Raw genomic sequence first — 26,967 nt, 5'->3', positions numbered from 1 at the left:
GGGACATGTCCCAAGAGAGGGACAGGGACCCTTCACACTGGACATGCATGAAACACACACACGCGAAAACACTTAACAGCTGGTGCAGGAACAGCCACCATCCAGTCATGCCTGACCCAACCCTCAGAGGGGACCCTGGCGTGGGCCCACCGGCGGCACCGCCTTCTCCCTCGCTGTCAGGAGTGGCTTAGGGGTGGCGGTGTCTAAAGGGGCTGGTTGCCATGGCTACCATAGGGTTCTGAGGCCGTCATCTGGTCCCTGCCTCAGCCAATCGGCGGTGGGAGCCCGAGCTGCAGCCTAGAGTCACGCTTCTTCCTCCCAGCCACACAGTGGCCAAGAGCAGGGACCCGCTTCCTGGAGTGGCTGAAAGTGCTCAGACAGACGGCCAAGCCCATCATGGCGGACCGCGGGATGGTGGGGCGCGAACAGGCACACGGAGCCAGGCAGGTGAGGTAAGCCGGGCGGACAGACAGACGGATGGACAGGCGGACAGGTGGATGTGCTCCCTGCTGCCCTTTGTTCTTGTGGCCGAGGCCCTGCCCTCAGCCCACCCTGCCCTCTGCACCCTCACACACACACGTACACGCACACACACACCCACTCGCACCCTTACCCTCGGTCCCTCTCCCCCAGTGTCCCAAGGAAGGGTCATGCGAAGAGAGACAAAGGAAGCAGCACGAGGCAGAATGAATCCACCGCACCGTGGTCCTGAAAATCGCTCTCGTAGGTCTTTCACGTCAGATTTCACATGGAGGCGGCATCAAAGACCCCCAACTGGCTGGGCCCTCGGCATAATGGCCACCGGCCACCGGCCCCTCTCCCAGCCACCACTCCCAGGGCTAGGCAACAAGCCATGTCAAGTCAGTGCGCTTTAAGGAGCATTTTATCGAGAAGAAAATAAAAGGAAAACAGAAGCGAAAAAAGGGGAAAAAAATGTCCACCTATAATGGGGAGCAGCCAGCCCAAGATGGATCAGAGGCACCAAATCCCATTACTCGGGACTTCAGAGGACAGGCCCCGAAAAGACAGCTGCGATTAAGAGCTTGTAAATGGAGTGTCCTTTGGAGATCAAAGAGGGACACGCTTGTGTGTGTGTGTGTGTGTGTGTGTGTGTGTGTACGTGCACGGTGGGGCAATGGCAGTGGGGCCGTGTGCCGCGGCGTGGCGAAGCCCAGCGTGCCACCTGCCCGCCATGGCTACCCTCCATGTTGCCTCTGTCCTCGCTGCCATACGGACGTGTGGACGTGCCTGGGGGATCAGGCTGGGTGCAGACGAGGCCTGGTCCGTACCACCCACACCTGGCCTCAGGCAGTGGACCCTCTAGAAGGCGGTCCTGGCTGGGCCTTGCCCCACCGGGGCTTCCACCTTCTTCTCCTGGAGTCTGGTCCGGTCCCCAAGTTCAGCCCAGATGGGTCTTGCAGGAGCCAAGAGCGTACGCACAGCCTCAGCAGAGCCAGGTGTGAGGGCCGGCAGTGGCTGCCCCTAATCATCCCAACCACCATCCCGCCGCCCGCAGAGGCCAAGAGCTCCCAGATGGCCCGGCGAGCGTGTCCAGAGGTTCAAAGCCTCCGTCGGCACAATTGTTAGGTTATTAGGTAAACTCTGAGAAGCAAATCTTTTAATCCACTGTGGCTAATCCAGTGCACTTTTGTTTGCCAGGACAGATTCTGCAGCAACAAAGGGGCTCGGGGGACCCCAGCATACATAATCACATACTTATAACTTGGCCGCAGCAGCCGCAGGGCTCCTAGGCAGCGGAAAGAGACATCGTAGGACAGCGAAGTGCAGGGCGGGTGGCGGAGGGGCCAGGAGCTCCCGGAGGCTGACCTGGAGGGAGTGGGCTGTGGGTGAGGGCAGCTGGCCTGCCTCCCATCCTGAAGTCTCCTAGCTCCCAGCTCCAGGGCTTGCCCCTGGTCCCTGGGCCTGTGCAGGCTTGTGGCGGGAGGGGGCGGGACTGAATGAGGTGTATCAGGTGGAGGGGAAAAGAAAACCTGCAGAGGGGCACAAGAGCTCCCAGCACTGGGAGAAACCTTTGGGGACGGAGTGGTCCGGGTGGGGAAGGGCATTTCAGGTGAGGGAACAGCGAGGACAAAGGGGAAAGTCCCCCCAGGGGGAGAGTCAGTATGGCAGGAGGGGAGGTATGCCCGAGACCAGAGGGGGAAGTGACCCACGACCACCTGGGAAGGAGGGACTTCACCTGCTGCTTCCAGAAGTCTGGCCAGGCCCCTCAGGCACGTGGCCCGTCCACTCAGACATCACCATTCCTGGGAAAATGGCGCTGGGATCGGGGGAGGCCGGCAGCCCTTCCTTCTGCTGATGTCTGAGACACTTGACCTGGCGGTGGGTCCCACAGCCCATGGCCAGGGCCCATTCATGGAGGGTCACACACGGACCTCTAGGGCCAGTGGGGCCAGGTTAGGACCTTCATTTTGCCAAGGAAGCTCAAAGAGATGGCTGCCTTGCCCCAGAGCCACCGGCTGGCCCAAGGCACAGGCAGAAGGTCACGTGTCCAGGGAGGCAGGGTCTTGGCCACCCCTGGCCACACCACCGACGTCCCTCAGGCTCCCAAGTTGGGCGGCACTGGGTTGGTGGTAGGCAGGCTATTCTCTCCTCCTCCGTCCCAGGCCTCTGTGGTCGTGGGGACCTCGAACCCTCAACACACACCCTCCAGCCCTGGGCCTACCTGACCATCTTCTGGACCCCTGAATACATCCCTGGGGTCAGAGGCCTCCAGAAAGGCAGTGCAGGAAGATGTCCCAGCTGTGCCCCTCAGCCTAGAATGACAGGATCTCTCTCAGGGCACTGAGGGCGAGACCCGAGTTGGGGGGTGCGGGTAAGTGGAGAGCACCCTGAGCTGGAAGGTGCTACCCATGGTACCCACCATCCTGCTGCCATGCCACTACTTTTCTCTTGGCCTTGGGCTGTGACCCTTGACTCATGGGGGCCAGCAGGGGTGTAGGGGGCTGTGTCAGGTCTCCTGGTGCAGGGGACATAGGATGAGCAGGGACCATTAGGACAGGGCAACAATAGCAGCAGGGTTAGAAGGGGACATATCATGCAAGCAGCAGTGGACACAGCTGACACTGGAACCAGCTTGTTTGAGGCAAAGCCCCTGTTCCTGTACCCCTAACTCCCTATCTTGGTGTGGGGGCCAGCATCACTCCTGGGGAGTCTGCCTCGGGCATTTTCAGCGGAAGGGCTGGTGAGAAAACTCCACACAGCAAGAGGGATGCAAAGTGCCAGCGTGGACAACACACCTGCCCACCGGTGTGAAGGGAGCGAGGAGCTAAACACAGGAGAAAAGAGGCTCGGGGACCCCAGCCCGGAGTCAGCCCAGGAAGCTCAAGGCAGCACCTTCTCGCTGGTCCTGGGACCTGACTTGGGGCAACTGCAGCAGTCACAGGATGATCTGCCACCCTGCCCACTACTGCCCAATGGGTCATCTCTGTCCCTTCCTACAGGGTCCTCACCCCTGCTGGTCTTGCTCTGACCACTGATTGCAAGGTGGTGCCTGCTGCAGAACTTTGTGGTTTCCATGTGATCGTAATAGTGATTTCACACAGAACTTCTTCCTGAGTGTATATGGAAGAGAATGGACTCCATTCCTAATTCTGCTCTCCAGCCATAACCTGGTATCAATGCCCTGGGATAGTTCTTGAGTCCTCTTGCCTTTCTTTGCACACGTTCTATAGTCATAAAAATGGGTACCCTCTGTGTGTGGGCTCTTAGCTTCTCTCCTTGGTGTTACATCTTGACACCTTGGTGCAATGGCTCCATGTCCTCTGTTGGGCCCAGACAACACCTGGTCCTCCCTGCTGAGCTCAAAACTGATGGAAAAGCACACACCCAGGGAGGAGAGATGGAGCCCGGGGCTGGGCTGGTGGTCAGGAAGGTGGCTGGCCAGTGTGGCTGGGGCTTCTCCTCCAAAGGGAAGTCCATTCCTCTCCCCTCAGAACTGGAAGAGCCAAGGCTCTCTACCTGCCTGCTCATCCCCACCCCCTCACCTGGGGACTGGGCAAAGCGGGCAGGAAATGGAGTGCCTGGAGGGGGCTCATTCTGAGTCTCCCGTCTTCCTCTGGAAGCCTGAATCAATACGCTTCCTCCTGTCCTTTCGTCCCAGGAGGAGGATGGGGACCTTCACAGTGTCCCATCTCTGCAGCTAGTCCTCTGCTGCCAGTTTTCACCCTCCTGCATCGGTCCATGCCCCAAATGCCTCAACATACCTTCTTGGTGCATCTGGGTGATGACTTTGGAACCCTTTTTAGAAGCTGTCTTCCTCAGCCAAGTGCACGAACACCTGTAAGGCTTCAAAGCTCACTTTATTTCACAGTATTCCCTGTCTGTCTAAATCGCAGAAAATAATGTCATTTCTACTCCTAAGTGTTTCGTGTAGTTCCTGGAAAGCCTGAAAAAATGTCATCTTCAGTTAATCAAATCAAAGCCTCTAGTGGCAAACTTCTGCTCCCAGGGAAGGGGGGTTCATTTTAGCGGACCTCTGGAAGGCAAAGGGGGTGCTCCGCCATGGAGTTCAGCTGTTCAGAAGTGAGGCTCCTGCAGTTGTGTCTCCTCTCAGCTCTGGGTGGCTGATGCAGTCCCCCTGCCAGGTCATCACTGCTCCATTGCAGGTCCCAGGGCTGCCCTCCCTACCTCCCTCGTTCAGAGTTTTCCCAGAGCTTCCTCCCCTGATCTGCCCCCATGCCCACCCAGCTCAGACAATCTCCTGTCCGTGCCCACAGCCATAACCCACCATAGAGGGCTGTTGAATTTCCTCCAGGCTTTCTGACTCCCTTCCTGTTCCTGCAGGGCGGGGGCCCCGAGGAGCCGGAGGCCCGAGGACCCTGTTCTGGTACCAGGGCCTGGGGACACCTGCCACCATGGGCCAGGAGGAGGATAGACATGGACACAACCCCAGGAGCCTGGCCTGGCCGCAGCAACAGCTCTGCAGAACCAAGGCAAGCGTTGGGGGCCCCTTTCTGGGAGAGGGGTGGCAGCCTGAAGGCCAATGTCCAGGCCACCCAGGACTCCCAAACCCCACAGAGACTCTGCTGTGCCATGAAGGCCACCCACTCTGTCTCCTCTAAGCCTCTGAAGCTAAACAGGGGAGGGGAAGGGCTGCAGGGGCATCTCCTGTGCCCAGCACTCTGGGGCCTGGGGCCATCCGCCATCCTGGCTGGACTGAGATGAGTGTGACACCTGCCTCCAGGACCCTAGTGGGGCCAGTGTGGGTTCAGAAGTGCAATTTCTGTGGTGTGCTGTCTTCACCTACAGCCCCAACCCCTGCCTAGCCTGACCCTAGGTATGGTGACCCTAGGAGGTGGCCTGGGCCCTTGGCAGGCTGAGATGCTTCTAGTGGCCCTTATCTCTCACTGTTCCCCTTTCCTACAAAATCCTGGGCACTGGGTGCTATGCTGAGCCCTGGGAGAGGCTGGTACCACTGGTGGGCTCCTGGGTGGGACGTTGGCTGGTGGGTCAAAGAAAGCCCAAGCTGGGACTTCTAGCCCTGCCTGGGAGCCATGTAGGATGAGGGTGGGCAGCAAGGGTGAGCAGTGTACGGGAGATGTGACATTAGAGGTGACCTGGGGGGCTTCCAGGGGCAGCATGGTGGACACATGAAGTGGGCAACTGACCAGACACACCCAGAGGAGGGTGGCATGGTGGAGACACCAGCAGAGAAGGGCCCTGAAAGACTGTGGATACCAGAGAGCAGGCTGCTGGGGAAGGTGTGGATGGATGAGGTGTTGGGGAGCCCTGGGATAGGAGGCGGTGGAGCAGGTTTCTATGGGCCTCAGTGGTAGCTTCCTTGTCTGTAGAATGGGGGCATGGCTGTCCCTTAGGGGCTGCCAGAAGCATTTCTCCAGGTGCCAGGCCCAGCAATGCTGTGCAGAGGATAGAGTCCTGGGTGGTTGTGACTGGTGGCAGAAGCAATTCTTTAGGGACATTAATCAATTCCTGGTATTGACAATCCTTCCCTTGGGGAGGGGTTGGTGGTGGGCTTGCAACAGAGTTGGCCAGCTATGCTTGCAGGTCAGGCAAGGGCTGCCTCGTGACAGTGAGGGGGATAAAAGGTGGTAGGTGCAGGGATCGGGTCACCTAAAAGCTCTTGCTCTCAGGACGGTGTGGGCATGTGGGACTCACAGTCATTGGTGGGAAAGGGAGCCCTTGTCCAGACCCTGGATGGTGCCTGGGAGAAATGGAGGCAGGTGGGCCCAGCCTGGGTAGGGCCTCAGCCAGTCGCAGCCCACAGCTCTTTAGAGGTTGGGGCTCCTGCCATATTTGTTGGATGCCTCCTGCCTACTGTGTGCCCTGGCCCTGTCTGAGTCCAGACTGCCTGGGCACTCAGGGAGGGTGTAGCCCCAGACCACCTTTTCAGGGTCCTGGCCAGCTGGGGAGCAGTGGGCAGGGAGAAGGGGGAGACAGGCTAAATATCACCAGGGGCTCAGTTCCTGGTCAGCCTACCTCTGCCTTCCAAAGTGCCCAACTCCTGGACGTCTGCTTCTTTCAGTGTCCTGGGAAGTTGGTGGCCATCCTGCTGCGGGTCTTCCTGTCCAGGGCCAGCCAGCCCCTAGATCTGCAGTCCCTCTGGGCACCTTGCCCACCCGGGCGCGGGCCGGGCCTGTGGGTGCCGACCTCGGAAGCCCTAAGCTGGTGGACACCAGCGTGGGCAGCAGAAAAGGGCGGCAACAGGGCATGCACCCAGCGGTGTCCACCACATTGGGGGACGGTCGTCCACTTGGCGCACTGGTCCAAGCCTCCTTGGTGACTACAGTTCTTCAGGGACCCTCGCGGGGGCGTCTCCCCGACGCCACTACCCTGGACTCCACAGTCCAGAGGGACATGCGCAGTTTCCCAACGCCCCCTCCCGAGTCCCCTCAAGACAGCGTCCTTGCTCCACTCCCCGCTCACGGCCCCGTCATATTAGCATATATAACCCCGCCCACTCCCATTCCGGCTCCGCCTCACGTTCCAGGTCGGCCTGGACGCTTTTGGCCCCGCCTCAAAACTCAGGGCCCACCCCTACGCCCAGGCCCCGCCTCCACGTCCTAGGCTCCGCTCCCACGTTGGAGGCTCCACCCCCATGCTCTTAGCCCTTCCAGGCGCTTCGGGTCCCTCTTGCATTCTCGGCCCGGGTCCCACACTCTCGGCCCCGCCCCGCGCCCTCGGCCCCTCCCCCACGCTCTCGACCTCGACCATGTGCTCTAGCCCCGCCTCCACGTCCCAGGCCTCAAACCCACGTTCGAGGTCCTACCCGATGCTCTTCGCCTTATCGGTGCGCTCCGGCTCCGTCTTGCGCTCTCGGCCCGGCTCCCGCTCTCGGCCCGGCTCCCACCCTCGGCCCCGCCCTCACGATTTCGGCCTCTCCCCCACGTTCTCGGCCAACCCCAAGTCCCGGTCCCGCCCCACGCTGTCGGCCCTTCCCTCGCTCGGGGCTCCGCCCCACGTCCTGGCCCCGCCCCAAGCCCCGGCCCCGCCCCCGCACTTCCGGGCGGCGCCGGCGGGGGCGCTCCGGCCTGGGCTTCGGCGCTCTGGGCTCCGGCTCCCCGCTCGGGGAAGCGATCGCGGCCGCCGCCGCAGGACCGGCCGGAGTTGGGCCGGAGCCGCGTCCCCGCGGAGCAGGCCGGTGAGAGCGGGCGGCCGGCCTCGGCGGCGCCCTCGCGGCCTGCCTGCGCCCGCCTCCGGGCCGCCGCGCCGCCGCCGCGATGGGGGCCGCCCCGGGCCGCGCCCCCGCCCCGTCCTGCCCGTCGCCCCGCCGCTGAGCGCATGGGCCGTGCCGCGCCGCGCCGCTCCGGGAGTCGGGCCCGGGGCCCTGCCACCGCTGCCGCCGCGCGCGGGTGAGTAGTGCGGGCAGAGCGCGCATTCCTGAGGGGCGCGGGCCAGTCCGTCCGCCCATTGTAGGCCGCGTAGGCCGGACCGGGCGGGCTGGGCGCGGGACCCGGAAGAGGGGCTCGGCGGGTGCGGGCTGGGAGCGTGTGAAGGGAGGCTGTGCGGACCGAGGGCGGGTGAGGGGAGGCCGTGCGGGCCCCGAGTGTGTGAGGGGAGGCGTGCAGGAGTGCATGGAGGCTGTGCAGACCGCGGTGATAGGCGAGGAAGATGCGTGGGGACCGAGGCTGTGAGAGCAGGTGTGTCAGACGGGGGTGCTAGCAGGGGATGTGGAAGGCGAGGGCCAGTGACATTGGGATGAAGAGTGCCGGGTTTGGTTCAGAAAGGGCAGACTCTTGCTCTAGGTGAAGACCTAGGATTCTGAGAAGCGGTTGGGGGGGTCCTCCTCGAGGGGTCTGGGGTGTGCAGCTGGTTGGTGTGTTGGATGGCATGGTGCTGCGTGCGTGCGGTGGTTTGTGAGCCTTGGGCATGTTTCAGGGTGTGGGTGGGGTGCAAAGGAGCTGCTGGGGCCAGACATTGTGTGCAGGGGTTCTAGAGAGAGGCTGGGTAGTGGCGCGTCCTGTTCTGCTATTCCCAGCAAAAAGTAGGACTGAAGGAGCCTGAAACCCAAGGAAGGTGCCTGAGACTGGGCCCCGGCTGTCTGGCTTCTCTGAATGGCTGTCATCTTCCAGGGTGATGCTTTGTCCCCCAAACTATCTCTTGGGTATGGGTCTTCAATTCTACGTTCACACCACCTTTTGGAATTCAGCCCCCCACGAAACCAGAGCTGTATGACCAGGACAGTGAAACTTTTAGCATAGAGGACAGTGGAGAGAAAAATAATTCTCTGGGGATTTTTCTCAGCTCACCTCTCAGATAATTCATAAAAAGTTCTTACTGTGCAGCTCGGCCCCTCTTTTTTGCTCACACGTATGTTCTCTGCTTCTTTAGGGCGAATCTCAGGCAGACTGGGACCCACAGGCCCTGTTTTGGAGAACACACAGTCTAAACCTGACCTCTCAAGATAGTCAGCAGCGTCAGGGTTTCGCTTTTAAGAACTTCTGTTCGGGAACAAAGATGAGAAAGCATATAAAATACAGTAGTGTTTCCTGTTTGCTTTTCAGCAGGTGTTGGTGTTTCTTGGATTCCTAGTTTCAGAAAAGCTAAGTGGATTTTGGGGATTTACATGGGTCATTAAGAATTTAAGTCACGGGGGAATGGTTTATATGCAAAACTGTAGCCCTTAGCCCTTCAAGAGTTTAATTGCTGACGCTTCCACACTCCACATAAATCAAAAGTTATATTTGAGTCAAATAAATATATACACATCTATAGCATTGAGCTGGCTGCCGTGGTACCCAGGGGTTATGTCTTGGCAGTGACTAAAGGAGACTTTAAATGTGGTATCAGTTGTATGGATTCCTTTTATGGAACCCTTTTATTGATGGTGGTTACACGCTATTGGCCAGATTCAGTGCTTGTGGGCATTTGACTCTGACCTGAATTAATGTAACTGCTTTATGTGTGATTTGTGTGTGTGTGTACACTAAATGTTTGATGTACTTCTCTGTGGAAACCCGGAGCTTGCGGGAATCGGAGCACATTTCAATAACGTCAGTGATCTGGGAAGTTTGTTCATGTGCTTCCAGAGACACCAAAGGTCTTCTGTCAGTGGACAGCCAAAAACAGATATGATTTATAAGGAATGTTTTTTCTGAGCAATGAAAAATCATTTAAAATGATTAGAGGGACTGGTTCACACGTGAATTAAAATGTAAGTCTTAAGACAGCCGCAGTTTGGTCATAAAGGGCTAGATCTTGAATTGACTGCTCTTTGTATGGCACAGTAGTTCAGCATCTGTAGCAAGTGTCATTTTCCTTTATGTCAAGGAATTAAATATTTATTAGTGCCCGTTAGTCGCCAGACCTTGTGCCAGGTGCTGTGGGTCCTGCAGAAAATGTTTAAATCAGGCTGCCACAAATAATTGACAAAGACGTCATAAAGCACCTTAAGAGAAAGTGACAGTGATTCATAATGAGCCTGTCGTTCTAACACAGTGACTTGGTTCTTTCTCAAGGCTGATTAACTGCAGAGTATCTCTAAGGATCCGGCTCCGGGGGCCGGGTACAGGCCCTCTGGTATCCGGGACAAGAGGACATGAGACATTCACAAGCTGGGGTGGGGCTGAGACATCACAGGTACTCATTCCATGTTGATGGTGCTCCAAGAAAGTGACTTTGCAGTCGGAGTGGTCCATGAGCAGCAGGGCGCCACAGCCCACCATCCTTGACCTTAAGAAACAGGCTGTTCCTGCTGAGGCTGAGATTACAGCCTACCCAGTAGTTTTCATAAGAAGTCATTAGCCGCAGAAATGTCACTGGGTGCACGTAATTGTGACCCAGCCTCCATCTCTGGAAGCTTCTCACTTCTAGCCATCAGGAGCTGCTGGCAGGTGAAGTTGGACGCCGAGTGAGAATGCAGATGTGGCGGGGGATTCCTCATAGGCCAGGCCCCAGAGTGTGGCGTGGTGGCCAGGGAGAGCCCCCCTTTGTGTTAGTACTTTATTTTGCTTCCTCCGGCTTGTTCAGTGCTCCAGGCACTTTGGACCTGACATGCTTGTCTCCGGCCCACTTCTGGGCACACCACTTCCCTCGTGGCAGGCTGTGTTGCAGTCACCCCCTTGGCCAGGTTGGGAGGCATCGCCCAAGCTTGTGGGCTCCGTGCGCGCCTGTTGGAAGTGGCAGGGAGGCCCTGAGACCATGGGCGTCTGGTCCAGGCCAGTCCCCCCTCACACCCAACGCAGGCTTGTAGCAGCAGCAGCAGCAACAAAGCCGATGGTTCCGTGACCCCTAAGCGGGTGGGCAATTTGGTTTTCAGCTTACGGAGTTAAATCCTGTGAGCTGTATGCTTCCTTAGCTAAAAGGTATAATTGCGTTGGATTTCATTTTTTTTCCCCCATCCCTTCTCTGTTCCTCAGAGTTCTCCATTGCCATTTGCCATCAGGAGGACACTTTCCTTCCAAGCAAGGTTTTAAAGGTCAAGTGCAGTTTTCCGATTGCTGACGTGAGAAGGCTCCCGTGCGTGTGCTTGTGGGTAGTGTCCTTTGATCACTCGCTTGAAGATGCTGAAGGGGACCCACAATCCACTGCTCTTTAAGGCGTGTGTTGAGAGTTAGAACAACAATTCACTGTGTGTTTGCACACGCAAGGCATACCCAGTGTGAATTGGGGGGGGGAGGTAGCAGAAAGCACGGTGGCTGTGGGCCTGCAGAATGTGGGGAGCAGGCACGACCCCCAGTCTAATGGTACGTGACGTGCTGTCCTTTCTGTATCTGAATATCACAGTGAACCTGTGGGGCAGGTGGCGTGGCCACCATCATCCCACAGGTGAGGGGTCGCTCCCACCCAAGTTTGAACAACTAGGAGGACTGGCAGCACCTTTCGTTCTCCCACTTCTCCTGCCTCCCTGGAGCGTGCAGAGGAGGACTGGGTACTCAGCTCTGTGGCTGAGATGGGAGGTCCCCAGGCTGCTGGTCTGTGTGGAACGACGCGTGAGGGGAGCGGGATTGTCTGTTCTGGGCACCCATTTCTTAGCACCAAAGATGTTCCTGCAGTTGTACAAGTTTCCAGAAATTGTTTTAATACCGCACAAACCTTGTGATGAAAGAGTGCAAATTTAAACTGAATTGCTAGCGTTGAGTTTGAGTGGGAGGGCATCACTGCGAGTCTTGTCTTGAGAAAAACCTCTGTGGTCATGTGTCCATGGACCCACCTTTCCTAATGCTTGTCCTCTTAATGGTTTCAACAGGACAGATTGATTCCCTTTGGAGCTATAAGTACTGGTGTATTAGGGTGCAGCGCTCATTGTTCATTGACGCAGTCTCAAAATGAATATTCAAGAGCAGGGTTTCCCCTTGGACCTCGGAACAAGTTTCACCGAAGATGCCCCCAGACCCCCAGTGCCTGGTGAGGAGGGTGAACTGGTGTCCACAGACCCCAGGCCCGTCAGCCACAGCTTCTGCTCCGGGAAAGGTGTTGGGATTAAAGGTGAGACTTCCACAGCCACGCCAAGGCGCTCAGATCTGGACCTGGGGTACGAGCCTGAGGGCAGCGCTTCACCCACCCCACCGTACTTGAAGTGGGCTGAGTCATTACACTCCTTGCTAGACGATCAAGATGGCATAAACCTATTTAGGACTTTCCTGAAGCAGGAGGATTGTGCCGACCTGCTGGACTTCTGGTTTGCCTGCAGCGGCTTCCGGAAACTGGAGCCCTGTGACTCCAACGAGGAGAAGAGGCTGAAGCTGGCCAAAGCTATTTACCGGAAGTACATCCTCGATCACAACGGCATCGTGTCGAGGCAAACCAAGCCGGCCACCAAGAGTTTCATCAAGGACTGCATCATGAAGCAGCTGATTGACCCTGCGATGTTTGATCAGGCCCAGACGGAAATCCAGTCCACCATGGAGGAGAATACTTACCCCTCGTTCCTCAAGTCCGATATTTATTTGGAATACACGCGGACAGGCTCGGAGAGCCCGAAGCTCTGTAGCGACCAGAGCTCCGGCTCAGGGACCGGGAAGGGCGTCCCTGGCTACCTGCCCACTCTGAACGAAGACGAGGAATGGAAATGTGACCAAGACGTAGACGAAGACGATGGCAGAGACCCTGCTCCCCCCGGCAGGCTCACGCAGAAGCTGCTCCTGGAGACGGCCGCCCCGCGGGCCTCCTCAAGTAGACGGTACAGCGAAGGCAGAGAATTCAGGTGAGTCAGACACGAGGCGGCTGTTTCTATGCTCACCTCTGAGAGCTGGAGCACTGGCAAGGAAAGGTGTGGGTGAGGAGTGGTCTCTCAGCCCCAAGTGGGTCTCCCCTGCTGCCGGGGGTGAGGTGTGGGGTTAGTTCTCACTCACACTTGTCATTAGATGTTTTTGATATTTGTGTGTTGAGGATACTTTCACCAAGAACAGACGAAAATATATGGCTTTGTAAGTCATCGGGTACATTGGACTTCTTAGAAGTCATGCCATTTACACTTGACTTTTTAGCAGTGCAATTTGGATCCTCTTGCATAGAAGGTGGATGTACCTGGTAGACCTAACTAAGCCTTTTGGCTTCATAAAGGGAGGTGTGGACGTTTAAATGCATCAATACCTAGAGGATTCTGGATCATGGCTTTTTATAATGATCGAAGATTCTTCCTAGCGGTTGAGAAGTGGTGGGGAGGCAGCTATGCAACAGGTTGTCCGAGCACTTGGGGGATTTCTGTGGCTGTGGTTGCATTTCTAATATTGGACCGTTTCTCCCTGGCAACAAAATGAGTTAGTGCTATTGTGTAGTCAGCTCCTAGTTGCCCAGGGGCATTCGAAGTTGGGATGGCAGCCTTGGCGTGTAGGCACATAGGCAGCTTCAAAGGCGTGAAGTGCTATCAAGAAGTTGGGACAGCTTTGGAAACCGGTTTCTTCATTCTCTTTCCTTGGTAATCCCTTCTGTGGTGACTGGAGATTTGTTTGGCAGTGAGTTGGAGCCTCTTGCGCATGTTAGCAGGCCACTTGGGTTTCCCACTCATTTCCCTGTAGTCAGTCCTGGAGACTCCTGCCTGGGAAACTTGGAAAGTCTGGGATTCGTGTCACCCGCTCATTTGATCGAGTCTGAAAATACATCCCCAGGTGCTGGGGCTGCCCCGTAGGGTTATTAAAAACCCGGATCACTTTCAAGCCTACTGTGGCAGAGAAATTGGCTACTTGCTAATAAACACAGGATTAAACATTTCTAAGGTTTGAATGTCCTTTCATTTAAGTGATGATTCAAGATACACTGTTGGAGGTAATTTTTTGTGTGCCTTTTTGTTCACTGTCTTGAGCTAAGTGCTAGTGATTTAGCAAGCTTTTTCAAACAGCATATGTCATAAAATTATCCTGTTAAAGAAGGCTAGTAACTGACAGTTTTTACAACCTCTCCTGAAAGTTTTCATATTTGATTAGAACCATTTTAAGATGGGATTAAATTGGAGGCCTGGGCTTCAGGAAAAAAACGGAGCTCAATTCTGATTTCTCATGTAAAACATTCCTGAGAGCTGCCCCTCTCTGTCCTAACCAGCCCCCGTCTGTAGGCTTTTCAGTTTTGGGGCTCTGAACAGCGTCTCTGCCTTTTCTTTCTTGGGTTTGTTCTATTTGTGATATGTAACCCTTGCTATCAAATTAATAGAATCCGTTGGCTTCGCCTGTCTGATAGCGTTTCCCCTGCTAAGGAATGCGGCACATTTGGTTCTAACTTGCCTGTCCTGGAGCTGCTGGTGGCAGAGGGAGCGTGGCCCTCAGGCCACCTGTCTTCGACCCAACACTCGCACTCGAGGTTGCCTGTGGTAGTTTTGTGGGTGGGGGATCTCCTTGGGGTCATCGTTCATGAGCCCTGACGGGTTGGAGTCCAGCACATTTCCCTTGTCCTGCGGGGGGTGCATTTAGGATGAACTGGGTTGGACGGCACAGGAGATCCAGCCCACCCGGCTTAAACAGAGAACGGGATTGGCTGACACGGATAAATGAACAGTCGAGAGGCAGGGCCAACTTCAGGTGTGGTTTGACCTGGATTCCAGACATTTTGCTTTTAAAGACTTTGTTTTTTTAGAGCAGTTTGACGTTACAGGCCAAACTGAAAGGAAGTTGCAGAGGTTCCCCATTATCCCCCCCGGGCCCCCCACGTGCACAGCTTCTCCCCTTGTAATGCGACATCTCCCACCAGAGCAGTATATCTGTTGCAACTAGTGAACCTGCAGCGACACGTAATTTCTCCACAGCCTGTCGTTTGCACGAGGGTTGGGTCTTGGTGGTGTCCATTCTGTGGGTTTGGACAAACGTTTAATGACATGTATCCACCGTGATGGTCTCATACAGAGTGTTGTCACCACTCTAAGCATCCCTTGCTCCGTCTCTTCATCCTTTCCTCTGCTTCAGCCCCTGGCAAACACTGATCTTTTTCTTGTCTCCATAGTTTTGCCTCTTTCAGGCCATCCTGTTGTTGGAATCATAGAGGATGTAGCCTTTTCATACTGGCGTCTTTCACTTAGGAACGTGCGTTTTAGTTTCCTCCATGTCTTTTCGGGACTCGATGGCTCATTTCTTTTTAGTGCTGAATAATAAATAATCCATTGTCTGGGTGGACCACAAGTTTGCGTATCCATCACCTACTGAAGGATGTCTTGGTTGCTTCCAAGTTTTGGCAATTATGAATAAAGCTGCTGTTAACATCCTTTGGTTTTTGTGTGGATGTAAGTTTTTGCCTCCTTTTGGTAAATACCAAATACAAGGAAACTACTGCTGGATCGCATGGTTGAGGACACGTTTAGTTTTGTAAGAAACTGTCCCGTTTCTTAACGCTTTTTTGCCACCACCTTCCTGTGGCCAGCTCTGCGCTCAGGTTGGCGCCCTTGTGTTGGCAGCGGCTGACCAACTACCTCGGCTCTGGGCTCCCTTGTTTTGTAAACAAACGCTGCCCCCAGCATTGGAGGAGGGTCCTGCAGTTTGCTCTGAGTGGCTGGTACGAGGTGCTGCCCCTCCCAGCGTCATTGTCTATGGGCTGGAGACTGTTCTCCTGGGCTTAAACCAAGTAGATCACCCCAGAAGGAAGAGGGGTGCCCCACCCAGACAGCCTCGCCGCTCCCAAACGGGGGGCAGTGGTCTTCCAGAGGGAGAGCGGGGTTAATGGAAAAGGGAAAAGCAGGCTGGGTGCGGACGAGGCAGCACGCGAGCACCTGCTGCAAAGAGGAGGCGACACACCAGTCCTGTTGGTAGGGGATGCGTTTCCCTTGTGGACGGCAGGGCCTCTCTAAGTGTGGGTGCTGCATGGAGGGTGTGTCGGGAGGGCCCTGTCTAGGCCATACCTGCGGGCGTCCTGGACCTACAGCTCCCGGCTCCACGGGCTCTAGACCGTGGGCCGCTCCGATTGTGCTGGCTGGTGGTGTTCATTCTCCCTGTACCAGCCATGGGTGCTCCAGGCACCCTGATAGAGGCCGAGTGGGGTCCTCACTGGCTTTCTGTGTGCACATGGCTGTGTTTCCTACAGCCGACTTCAGAAAAGGTAACTGAGTCTTTTATTTCGGTCTCTGTCAAAACGGAGAAAACAGTGGCGCATGCCCTGACCTTTTTCTGCATGTATCCTACTCACCTGCGGTCGTTTTGAGCCCCTGGGCCAAGGGATGACAAGTTCCCTTGCGCTCCGTTCTGTGTGTGGAAGATGTTCTAGTTGTTCCCGCGCATGAGCAGTGGGACTTTGAACATAACTGGTTGGTTCACACCCACCATTTTAATGGGTGTGAATTGGCAAGAGGGCCTCTGATGTTGATGCAGGTGTTTTGGCTCTTTACTTACTTAATGATTTGGCCTTAGGGCCCGGGGGCTGGAAGACATTAGTTGGCAGGTTCAGGTTTTACTCCTCAAAAGGTTGGCCTGCGGGCGCTTCCAGGGCCTGCTCATTCGAGGGCTGGGCTTGGTCAGGCTTGAAGCCAGTCCGTCTCCCTCAGCCCTTCAGCCGCCCGCATTTCGGGAGTTGACGTCTGACATCAGCAAAGGATTTCCATATCTGTTTACGGCCCTCACGGCCCTCATTGGCTGAGAAGTTCCCCAAGGACAGGGTCTCGGAGGATATGTTCTTGCGTCTTCCTGGTGGGCCAGCCCAGGGAGGCGCTCCTGCTCAGGGCCGGTGTCATGGCTGTGGCCAGAGAGGGGACCGTGGATGCCGTTCACGGCAGGAGCAACTCGGCGACGTGGGGGTCCTTGAAAGGGTGGGTGAGCAGCCCTTGCTTTCCGGGGTCCCCTCAGAGTTGGAGGCACTGTCCTGTTTGTTGGTGTATCGACTGTATTTCTGGTAACGGCTTCAAAGGTCAAGAGAAGAAATGTAAAAAGAATGTGTACAGTTTCATATGGAAGGCAGAAAAGTAAGATGGATTTGGGGTTTCTTATGGGCGTTTGATGGAGGGGGGCTCGGGGGGTGGCTTTGGGGAAGGACGTCGGCCGCAGGGGGCTCCACGTCAACAGGGTGGAGCGTGCCCAGGCTGGGGCTGGGGGTGTCTCTGGACACACTTGTTAATAGTGAGCCTGTTTGATTGCCCTCTGGCGCCTTCTTCTTCTCACTGTCGATTTTTAGGCCTTTTGTGCTGGAAGGCAGCTCAGTGTTAAGGTCTGGTTCTCCCCACAGCCTCCCCCGTCTCCTTCTACTGCTGTGCTTGTAGCTCCTCTAGATGGGGGGCACGAAGCTTAGGGAGAGAGCATGGCGCTGCTGCTGTTCCCTTCTCACCTTCCAGATGGGTGACTTGTCCCACTAGATGAATTCTTATAACTGAATCCCAAAGAAGGTGACAGTTCCCGACAAGGCGTAGTATGCCACTGGGGGTGCTCGAGACAAGACTTCAGGAATTTTCTCACTCCCCTTGCTGGCTGCGGGGGGAGAACATGAAGCGTGGCAGTTGAACCTGATGACCCTCGCTTGATTTTTCCGCTTGGCGCTGTCTTGTGCAGTGAGCCTTTGGGTTGTGTGACTTGGGGGGTGCTGCTATACCTTTCTGTACTTATCTGTAAAGGGGGGAGGATGAAGGGGCCAAACGGGCCAAATGAGGTTGTCATGGAGGTTCCGAGAGGTACCACCACCTGGGGGGGCGGGGCTTCGACCAGGTGGTGCCTGCACGCAGCAGGTGCTCATTACATTTCGGCTCTTGCTGTGCTGCTGTTGCTTCTTCGTCTTCATCATCTTCATCAACTGAAAGTAGTGGTTTGCTAGATGTTGGTGAAGTTAGCATCTGGGTTACAAATGGTTTCCAAGGTAGGGTAGAGAATGACACATTCATAGTTTAATAATCATTATTTCCTCAAAGCGAGACGTATTAATTCCCCACCCCAAGCCTGTTCCTCTTGTCATCCTTCCGTCCAGAAGCGGCACCACCATCTCCCAGATCAGCCCAAAGCCCCGGATCCCTGCTTTGCTGACCCCACGTCCAGTGCAGCAGCAGGTTCCGGCTCCCCCTCCCACGCGTGTCGAATCCCTCTGCTCTCACTGTGCGCTCTGGCTCCCATCATCTCCTCCGAGACCACCGCAGAACCTTCTGGCTGGGTCTCTGCCTCGGACTCTTCTCTCCACAGCACCAAGACGGTCTGTTCAATGCAAGTCTCATCCCAGCGTCCTTTGCTGGGACTTCCCGTCACCTCTGGAGTCAGCCTCAGGCTCCTCCAATAGCACCAACGTGCCTGTGATGGCTTCTGTCACAGCGGCAGCAGCAGGCCACGGGCATCTTTTATTCCTGTCAGGGCGTAGGACTGGCCATTAAAATGTTTAAAACTGGTTACGGGAGAGTCGAAAAATACTTTTTCTCTGCTTTAGTCCCATAAAACTCCATGGTGTCTGACAGGTTTCAACACAGGCCAGGAAATTATCTGCGGCTAGCCAGCAGACGGAAACATTCTGGAATAGGGAGGCCTCTTCGCCTGGGTCCTTGTGTCTGTGGGCTTATGAAAGAGAAGCGCTGGCAGAGAGCAGACCAGCAAATGTTGAGCAAGGCCCTTCGCGTGGACCATGCTGCTCAGGGCTCCGGCTTGGAACAGCTGTTTCAGGAGGGCGTGGGGCCGGTGTGCTCGGCGGCCAGCGCACGCGTGCGTTCCTGTCCGGTGCTTGGAACCGAGCCGTGCCCAGAGGTCAGCTGCCTGCTGCCCAGCCTGTTGTCAGGTTTGGGCGCCACTCAGCGTCGCAGAGGTTTGAATCGGATTCACACTCACAGGCTCTGTTCCTCTTTCCTAGAACCCTGACTCCGTGGATAGCAGTTTACCCCGCAGTTATTGGAAACACGGCATTTGGCTGCATAGTGGCAGTTCAGTTAGGAGAGAAAGGCCGACTCATAATTCTTTTTTCAATCCACGACCAGCTGGAAGCTGCATCCTCGTGTGTGTAGGAGAAAATCAGCGTTGCTTTCTTTTTCCCCTTTGTCACGTCAGTCCGAATGCACGGTTTTGTGAGCCACGCAGGGTCTTCTCGGAGCCTGTAATTCCAGAAAGGGTTTGAGGAAACAACTCAGGAAATCTCTTCATTCCCTTCCTGGGACGGGGGCTGGCCTCCATACTGCTTCAGTGCCTTCAAAGAGGCCGCACATGTCCCCTGGCTTATGATAGTGCCTTGCCGGGCTGCTCTTGGTACACACGCTGAACTGGAGTGGCTCTGGCTCTTAGAAAGTACTTGCGAGACTTGGAGACTTGGGCTTGGATGGCTTTGTGCCTTTGGGCCGCAGCGTCACGTCATCCTCTCGGGTCCTGTCTGTGTACGTCCTGGTTTATAGTCCTGCCAGTAGCCACCGCTGTGTTGCCTTCCCACTTTTGATTAAGAAGTAGGTAATTAATTTTTTAAAAAATCAGACTAAGTAAGAGATTGGGATTCCTCTTATTCAGTGTACAGAAACAAGCGATGGCCTATTTGTTTCCATCGTGCCACTGCTGCTGCATGTCGAGGCTGAATGTATGGGTGAAAATTGGTGAAAATCTTCCATTGTGATTCTGCGTGACTGTTTCTTGCTTTATTTCTGTCAGGTTTTGCTTTATGTGTTTTGAATCCGTAGTTTACATGCATACAAATTTTGAGTGTTTTATATGTTATATATGTGTGTGTGTGTGTGTGTGTGTATATATATATATATTCACATATATATATGTATGTATTTCTTGTGTTTTGACCTTTTTATTATTACAAAATGTCTCTTTATATCTAATAATGCTTTCTAGCTTTAAAGTCTACTTTGATATTGGTATAGGTAACCAACTTTTGTTTATTAGTATTTGTGTGATTTACTTGTTTTCCAATCTTTTACTTTCAATGTTTCTATATTCTTATATTTAAGTTATTTTTCTTATAAGATGTATCCAGTTATTTTTTAAAATCCGTATTAATCTACTTTTAATTGGCATATTTGGCTGATTTATATTTAACATAATTACTAATATATTTGGATTTAAAGCTATTTCTTAGTATTTATGTTCTGTTTGTTCCACCTCTTAGCTCTCCTTCCCTGCTTTCTTTTGGATTAATATAACTTTTTTTTTTTTTTTTTTTTTGTAAAGAGGGCGCAGCTCACAGTGACCCATGTGGGCATCGAACCTGCAACCTTGGTGTTACCAGCACCACGCTCTAAACTGAGCTAACCGGCCACCCCATAGAATATTTTTTATTACTCAAATTTCACCTTCTGTAATAGCTTGTTACACACGTATGTACTACTTATGTCCTACTAAGTGGTTACTCTAAAGATTACAACATGGATCCTTGGCCACTTCAAGTAGAATGTTAAGTTGGTTCTTTCATCACTCACCAGACAATGCAAACACTTAGGGTTAAATTTACAGTAATTACCTGCCCCATTGCTCTTTTTGCAGTTAACTGATGATTTTATTTGTGTGTGCATTTTAAATCCCACAAGATACAATCATTAGTTTTATACCGTTAATAATCATTTAGATTTACTCAGTATATACCCATTCCGTTTCTTTTTATTCCTTCCCGCTTCTTAAGCTCTCATTTGGGATCATTTTTCTTCTACAGGTGGAACTCTTTTTAGTCTTTCTGTTGGTGTAGATTTGCTGGTGATGAGTTCTTAGTTTTTGACCGCCTGAAATGTCTGTTTTTCTTTAACACGTGAAGACTGCTCCTGATGGGTTCAGAACTGTAGGTGAGCAGTCTCCTTTCAGTGTTTCCGATGTCCTTCCATTATCTTCTGGCCACCACTGTTTCTGTGGAGAAGTCAAGTGTCAGTCTTACTGCTTCACATTCAAAGATAATTGGTCGTTTTTTTGATGCCAATGTAAAGATGTCTCTTTTTCTTTAGTAAAACTACTGAAGTTTTACATCATGTGTGTTTATCTTGCTTGAGGTTTGATATGCTTTTTGAATCTGTGGCTTGGTTTTTGTGAATTTTGGCAAGTTCTCAGTTAGTAGCGCTTCCCATGTTGCACCTGTTCTGTTTTCTCTCTCTCTCTCTCCTTTTTCCTGCTGGGATTGCAGTTACTCATATGTTAGACCTTTCTTCTTTCTAAGCCTTTTCATGCTTTGCGTCCTTCTCTTCCTCACTATGCTTCAGGATGGGTGTTTTCCAGCCCTATCTATCCGCTCACTAATTTCTCTTCAGTTCACTAATTTCACTAATTTCTCTGCAGTTCTGTGTACGAGGTGTGATCAAAGAAATATGGTGACTATTTAAATGAATGAAAAATTTATTACTTAAAATTTTCCATTTATGCCATTAATCCCCTTCAAATACTCGCCTTTGCTTCGAATGCACTTCTCCCATCGTTCTTGCCACTTCCTGAAGCAGTTCTGGGAGTCCTCTTTCAGGAGTGTCTTTAGTTGCGCTGTCGTGGCTGCCTCCATGTCCTGCATTGATTCAAAACCTTTACCTTTCATGGTCATTTTGACTCTGGGGAAGAGCCAGAAGTCGCACGGTGCCAACGGTGAATAAGGTGGAGGAGGACACACCTTAATGTTCTTATTGGACAGTAATTGCTGTAGCAGAAGCGATGTGTGATCACAAATTACGGTGACTGCTGCTGCCAAGTGCCCTCCAAGGGAAAGGTGGGAATCTTCAAAATGGGAAACGGCGCACCAAACCGTAGTCACAGTGTGTGACAAGTGTCAGCTTGTTCAGGGCCGTCCGTCGGGTGTGGGCTACGGCTGAGAGAAGGTGTGTTTTAAAGTGTGCCATCAATCATCCTCCATCATGACAATGCGCTGTGTCACACATCACTTCTGGTACGGCAATTTCTGTCACATAAAAACATTATAGGGGCCGGCCTGGTGGCTCAGGCGGTTAGAGCTCCGTGCTCCTAACTCCGAAGGCTGCCGGTTCGATTCCCACATGGGCCAGTGGGCTCTCAACCACACGGTTGCCGGTTCAATCCCTCGACTCCCGCAAGGGATGCTGGGCTCCGCCCCCTGCAACTAAGATTGAACACGGCACCTTGAGCTGAGCTGCCACTGAGCTCCCGGATGGCTCAGTTGGTTGAAGCGCATCCTCTCAACCACAAGGTTGCCAGTTCGATTCCTCGAGTCCCGCAAAGGATGGTGGGCTGCGCCCCCTGCAACTAAGATTGAAAGGACAACAATTGAAGCTGAACGGCACCCTCCACAACTAAGATTGAAAGGACAACAACTTGACTTGGAAAAAAAAAAAGTAAAAAAAAACACAAAAAAAAACAGTGTGTCCTCGTAAGTATTCTTGCCCCGTTCCCCATGTAACAAAAGTGACTGGATGGATTTGTGACCAAATTCACTGGGGAAGAGGGTGAACATAACTAACTGGCCTGAATGAGGAGTGAACTCAGGGCCGTGGTGGATATAACATCACCCAGCAAACACATGGCAGGTAGTTTCAGCTCCACGTGTCCCGTGCGTATCAGGACACGTACACATGCCACCGAATGGAGGTGCTGTGCTCAGCATCCAGCTCTCTTCAGCAGGCTAAACATTTAGACAGTTTGAGCCCATGTCACTGACTGTTGCTGGGGGAACAGAAAACAAAGGCCCTCCCCCCCCCATACGTGCACCTCTGCTGGAACCCTTCCCACCTGCACCATCGAGGCGGCCTCTGCAATCCGCAGCAGCGTGGAAACAGCAGTGTTGGGCAGGGCCTGCTGACTCCTGGGGTGAGGCCCACGGCAGAAACGCCTTGCTGGAGATCCCAAGGATGCAGGGAACAGAGCGAAGGAATGTCAGACGTGCACCTTGCTTCTATTTGCTTTGAAATTCCATTTGGAATGTAAAGTTCTGTGGTGCTGCTATGTGGAGCTGTGTTGCAGATGCTTTAAAGATAAAACGTTTCCACGGTGAACAAAAAGATTGGCACGTAAAAGCGGCTCAGGCCACTGGTTCGTCCCTGTTCCAGTTTTCGCTCTGCATTCTGTGTACGTGTAAAACCATTTGATAGGTCCTGTGTCGCTTTCTCATAAGGTGATCCTTTGAAGTCCATTTGGATAAAGTGAAACTGCTTTAAAAGAAAATCCTTTTGAAACACTGTGAAAGGAAACTCATAAGCAGGAAAATCAAATAACTCTTACAGAAACAAAATACCCAAAGAGTTTCTGTTCCTCTCTCACGCATTGACTCTGTACAGAAGTTCAGAGTCAAGGAAACTAGACACGAGCTTCCTGCGACAGAGTGTCAGCGCTGCCTGCCGCTGCTGGTTTAGAGAAGTAGAGGGCAGACCTGAGGCTTGGAATTAGTGACTTCTGAAGTACGTCAAGGGAACAAATCATAATGTTTCATGAACAGAATTTGGACGTTGACAAGACTCCGAAGCGTCTGTTTCTTAATTTTTAACAAGCCATTCAAAAGTCACTGTTTTGGTCTTGCAACCTCCACATGGAGAACTGGTCTCCTTACCAGAGTTTTGTGGGATGTTGGATTTGCAACTATAAACCTCTGCATCTCATTTCAGGTCATTGACTGATTTCGACCCTTGTGAAAGATTGTGAGTCTGACCCGCCATGTGCCATTTTGAAATCAGCAAGGACCTGAGTCCAGAGTCTTCTGCAATTAGTTCTCTAGCTCGGGTCTGACAGACCTCAAGGGGGTAGATGTAGGTAGCATCTCAGTCAAGTACTCTAAATTACCTGCAATTTGTTGGAATTGGCCACTTCTACATGTACATTGCAACTGTGCCTATTGGAGTTGGTGAAGTACGATTGGTACTTCTTCTTTGGAACTGGTGAATTCGTTAAGAGTTTTATTTGAGGTATCAAGGCTGGAGTGAGGGTCTGGGGTCTCCAGGGGAGGGCCGTGCGGGGTGCAGGCTGACCCCCGTCACTGCAACGAGAACACTTCATTAACACTCATGATGGCATATTCTTTAAAACATTTTTTGTGCCCACGTTTTAAACACTACCACGTAAAGTTCCCCTTTATCAGATGCATGTGAACCTAAAAATCCAATGGGAAACGTTTGCATAAGTCCGGGCCCTGAAGAGACTTCTGTTGACATTTAAGAAGCTGGTAGTGAGCAGGATGAAGCTGATTTCAATGTACAGTGTTTACTGAGCAGAGAGAAACGGGGTTTCTAGTTTTGTTAACTCCCCATGTCGGAGCTCTCACTAGTGAGTTCCACGAGTGACTTCTGTATAGTGCTTTATAATTTTCAGCGTTCTTCAGATCTGTTGTTCCGTGCATGTGTGTTGACTCTCACAGAAAACGAGTTAGAATTGTGGGATTTCGCTGTGACCTGCAGCCTTTACCACCCAGTTTCTCTCCCACGCGATGCGAGGGACCCCGTGATTGCCAGTCTGTGCTGAAAGCGCTCTGTATCACATGCTGGCAAGCGCTTCGTGTGTGCTAGTCCGTAAGACACTCGGAGGCCTTACGAAGAAGCGACCGTTGTCATCCCACTTTGCAGGCGGGGATGGTGGCTTGCCCATGGTCAGTAGCTGGCAAGTGGTGGCCCCCACGGCTGCTCTAGAGCCAAGATTCTCTGCTGTCTGCCTCTGGGGTGGGGGGAGGGGGTGGGGTGGGAGTCAGTGCGAGTGGCCACCCAGCGGCCCTCCTGCCAGCCTGTGCTGGGCCCGTGCCCCGGAACACACTTCCTCCCGCCTTACTGTTTGATCTTGGCCATAATGGGCCTTTGATGTGTTGCACAATCGAGCGCTCATTCACAGTGGTGGGCAGGGTGTTCCAGCCGTCTAATAAAAATAAATAAAACGTCTGCAGGAGTGTGAAGCCACAAGGTGACCTCAGGACACAGGTGACATGATGGCTAAAGCAGGAAGCCTGCATCTGGTGCCAGCGGTGACTCATTTCCTCAGCCTTTCATCTCCTGTCCCAACTTATCGCTGAGCCTTATCGAAGAGACAGGGAGTGCCCTGTGGTCCCTGGGTGAGTGGGAGTTGTCTGTCCGGCCTCTGATGTCACCCGTTCCTGTCCCCAGCGGTGACCCCACGTCTGTCACCTAGAGCTCACGATGGATGTAGGAGAGGCTTGTCGGGGGGACCTGGTGGAGGGAGCTATTTATTAACCTTGGCTGATTGTTTGCATAAAGGACCAATTTCTGATTTTGCAGGAAGGATGTAAAAGAGATTTTTATAGCAGCCACTGGCCTCATTTCTATCACACGTTTTAGTGTAAACTTTTCGACCTTTGGATGTGAAGGTATTTTTGTCTTGTAAGTGATAGTATGTGTGTGTGAACGTCGGCAACATCTCTGCGGCTCAGAAACAACCAGAAGCACCTCTTGTCGGTGGGTCGGGCCTGCGTTTGGCACAGAGGCTTATGTGGTCGGAGGCACCGCTCGTCCTGACCGTTCTGGAGCCTTTGTCTGGGTCGTTCCCTGTGGTTTTGAAGCTTTGGTCCTGTGAGAAGATAGAGCCCTCGGAGGTAGTTGCTTTGTGGAGAAGCAGGCCCTTCCTTTCTTCCTTCTGGGGTCACACATGAGGGACAACGGACCTGGATGTAGGGCAGAGCCCCGTCCCAGGGCTGGCGGGGTCTCTGGGGTTTGGGTGACGACCTTCTCGCTCGGTTGCGGCTCTTTGAGGGCGGCGGAAAAGAGCTCTGGTCGGGGAGCCCTGGCCCTAAGTTTGGGTCTAGACTCCCCCGCTCTCCCGTTGGTAGAGTGAGAGGGCGGGGAGGGGACCAGAGAGGGTGGCAGTCCCGCCAGCTGTGAAGGGCTGTCACTGGGGGAGATAATCACCCTTCAACTCTAGGGACACCCCAGGTGGCCATAGCCAGGCGTGTGGAGAAACGAGCCTCGCAGAAGCCAGCCCAGCCCAGAAGGGACGCCTGCTGGTACAGGCAGTGGCCTGCACGGATCTCAGAACCCACGTGCCAAGAGGAGGGCGCCGACGAGAGGGAGCACGGACTCCCCGTGCGAGGCCATTTATACAGAAGTCTCAACACACAAACTAACCCTCTCGTGACCGTTGTGGAGGGGGAAGGGGTGTGGACAGAGGAATGACAAGGGGCCACAGGACACTTCGGGGTGATGGATGCGGTCAGCATCTTGGGCTGGGTGGTACTTTCCTGGCAGACGTCAGAGCTCACCACGTCGTATACTTTCATTATGTGCGGTTGGTCCTGTGTCACACTTCACAAAGCTGTTTTCACAGAGCTGTTCACGTGCCCTCATCTCGGGATCTAGGCTTTGACGACCGAGGGTACAGCATATCCTCTTCCCAAAGGCTTGGGCAGGGCCCAGCTGTTTGCCTTCAGGGCCGCGACAGGTGTGGGCTCGAGCTCGCAGGCTGTCAGTCGCGTCTCCGTGAGGCTCTGGCGCGGGGCGGCGTCCCTGGAAGCTGCTTCTGGCAGGAGGAGGTTAGGGACACACTGCTGGTCTTGCCTGTGGTGGGGGCAGTGTGATGACAACACCGCGGGGTCTGAGCTCAGCCGGGATGCCCCTTTCCCTCGGTGGTTTTGTGGGGATGAAATGAGTAACACTGAGGCGTCACTATGGTTCTAGTATAAATTAGTACTTGTCTCGTCAGAAGAGTTATCAAGTGACCTTGTGTATCTTAGGCTAATGTGTGGTTGGTGACGCTGTGATCTCATGCTGTGAGGTCCCACTGACATTACTTCAGTTGTTTTTGTCAAGCTTCTGTTTACCCATAAAGTCCGCCTGGGTGCTGCTGGCGAGTCAGGCTGGGCGCTGCCTGTCGTGACGCGGCCATGGCGGCGTCCCTGCAGACAGCACCGGATGACCACCTGCTAAGTGGTACCTTCGGCCTGAGTCTCCTTCCAACGAGCGCGCGTTTCCTGATCTCCTTTCCACCCTCCTTCCTGGGAGGATCAAACAGGAAGGTGCACTCGATGTCCCTGGAGTCGGCGGGGAGGTGGCCCTGCCCTGGTGCTGATGGTGACACGTCCGAGAACCAGCCTCCGACACTGGCCCAGGGAGGCAGCCGGTCAGTGCAGCATCCGAGTCAGAGGATCCGGCCGCCATGGGCCGGCTGTGCACTGAGCCCTTGGCTGTACGCTGCATTCACCCCTCTTGGCGTCGTGCGTGCCCGCTCCCCCTGGGCCCGGAGGCGATGAAGGCCACGTGTGCCTCCTCTTCTGGGGTGCAGGGCAGCACATGTCAGAGTCCAAACCACACCCCTCGGTTTCCCTTTCTGG

General features: G+C 53.8%; 1 protein-coding gene and 1 long non-coding RNA gene across 3 annotated transcripts in view; one reads left to right on the top strand and one right to left on the bottom strand.

The window, feature by feature from the left end:
• Positions 1–1,020: 1,020 nt before the first annotated feature.
• Positions 1,021–6,879, bottom strand: LOC117019615 (uncharacterized). The gene is made up of 3 exons (XR_004422531.1): positions 4,224–6,879; positions 2,684–2,774; positions 1,021–2,395 (listed from the first exon to the last, which is right to left on the bottom strand). It is a non-coding gene; the product is annotated as an uncharacterized LOC117019615 (long non-coding RNA).
• Positions 6,880–7,525: 646 nt separating this feature from the next.
• The window catches only part of AXIN1 (axin 1), a 46,387-nt gene continuing 26,945 nt past the window's right edge, over positions 7,526–26,967 (top strand). For both annotated transcript variants that reach the window (XM_033101595.1, XM_033101594.1), the window contains exons 1-2: positions 7,526–7,829; positions 11,666–12,622. In XM_033101595.1, the coding sequence (XP_032957486.1) occupies positions 11,745–12,622 (878 nt within the window). In that variant the 5' untranslated portion in view covers positions 7,526–7,829; positions 11,666–11,744. The remainder of the gene's footprint in view (positions 7,830–11,665; positions 12,623–26,967) is intronic.

The sequence above is a fragment of the Rhinolophus ferrumequinum genome, assembly GCF_004115265.2.
Source record: "Rhinolophus ferrumequinum isolate MPI-CBG mRhiFer1 chromosome 15 unlocalized genomic scaffold, mRhiFer1_v1.p scaffold_54_arrow_ctg1_1, whole genome shotgun sequence".
NCBI lineage: Eukaryota > Metazoa > Chordata > Mammalia > Chiroptera > Rhinolophidae > Rhinolophus > Rhinolophus ferrumequinum.
The sequence above is the reverse complement of the archived record's forward strand: the minus strand, read 5'-3'. Positions and strand labels throughout refer to the sequence as shown.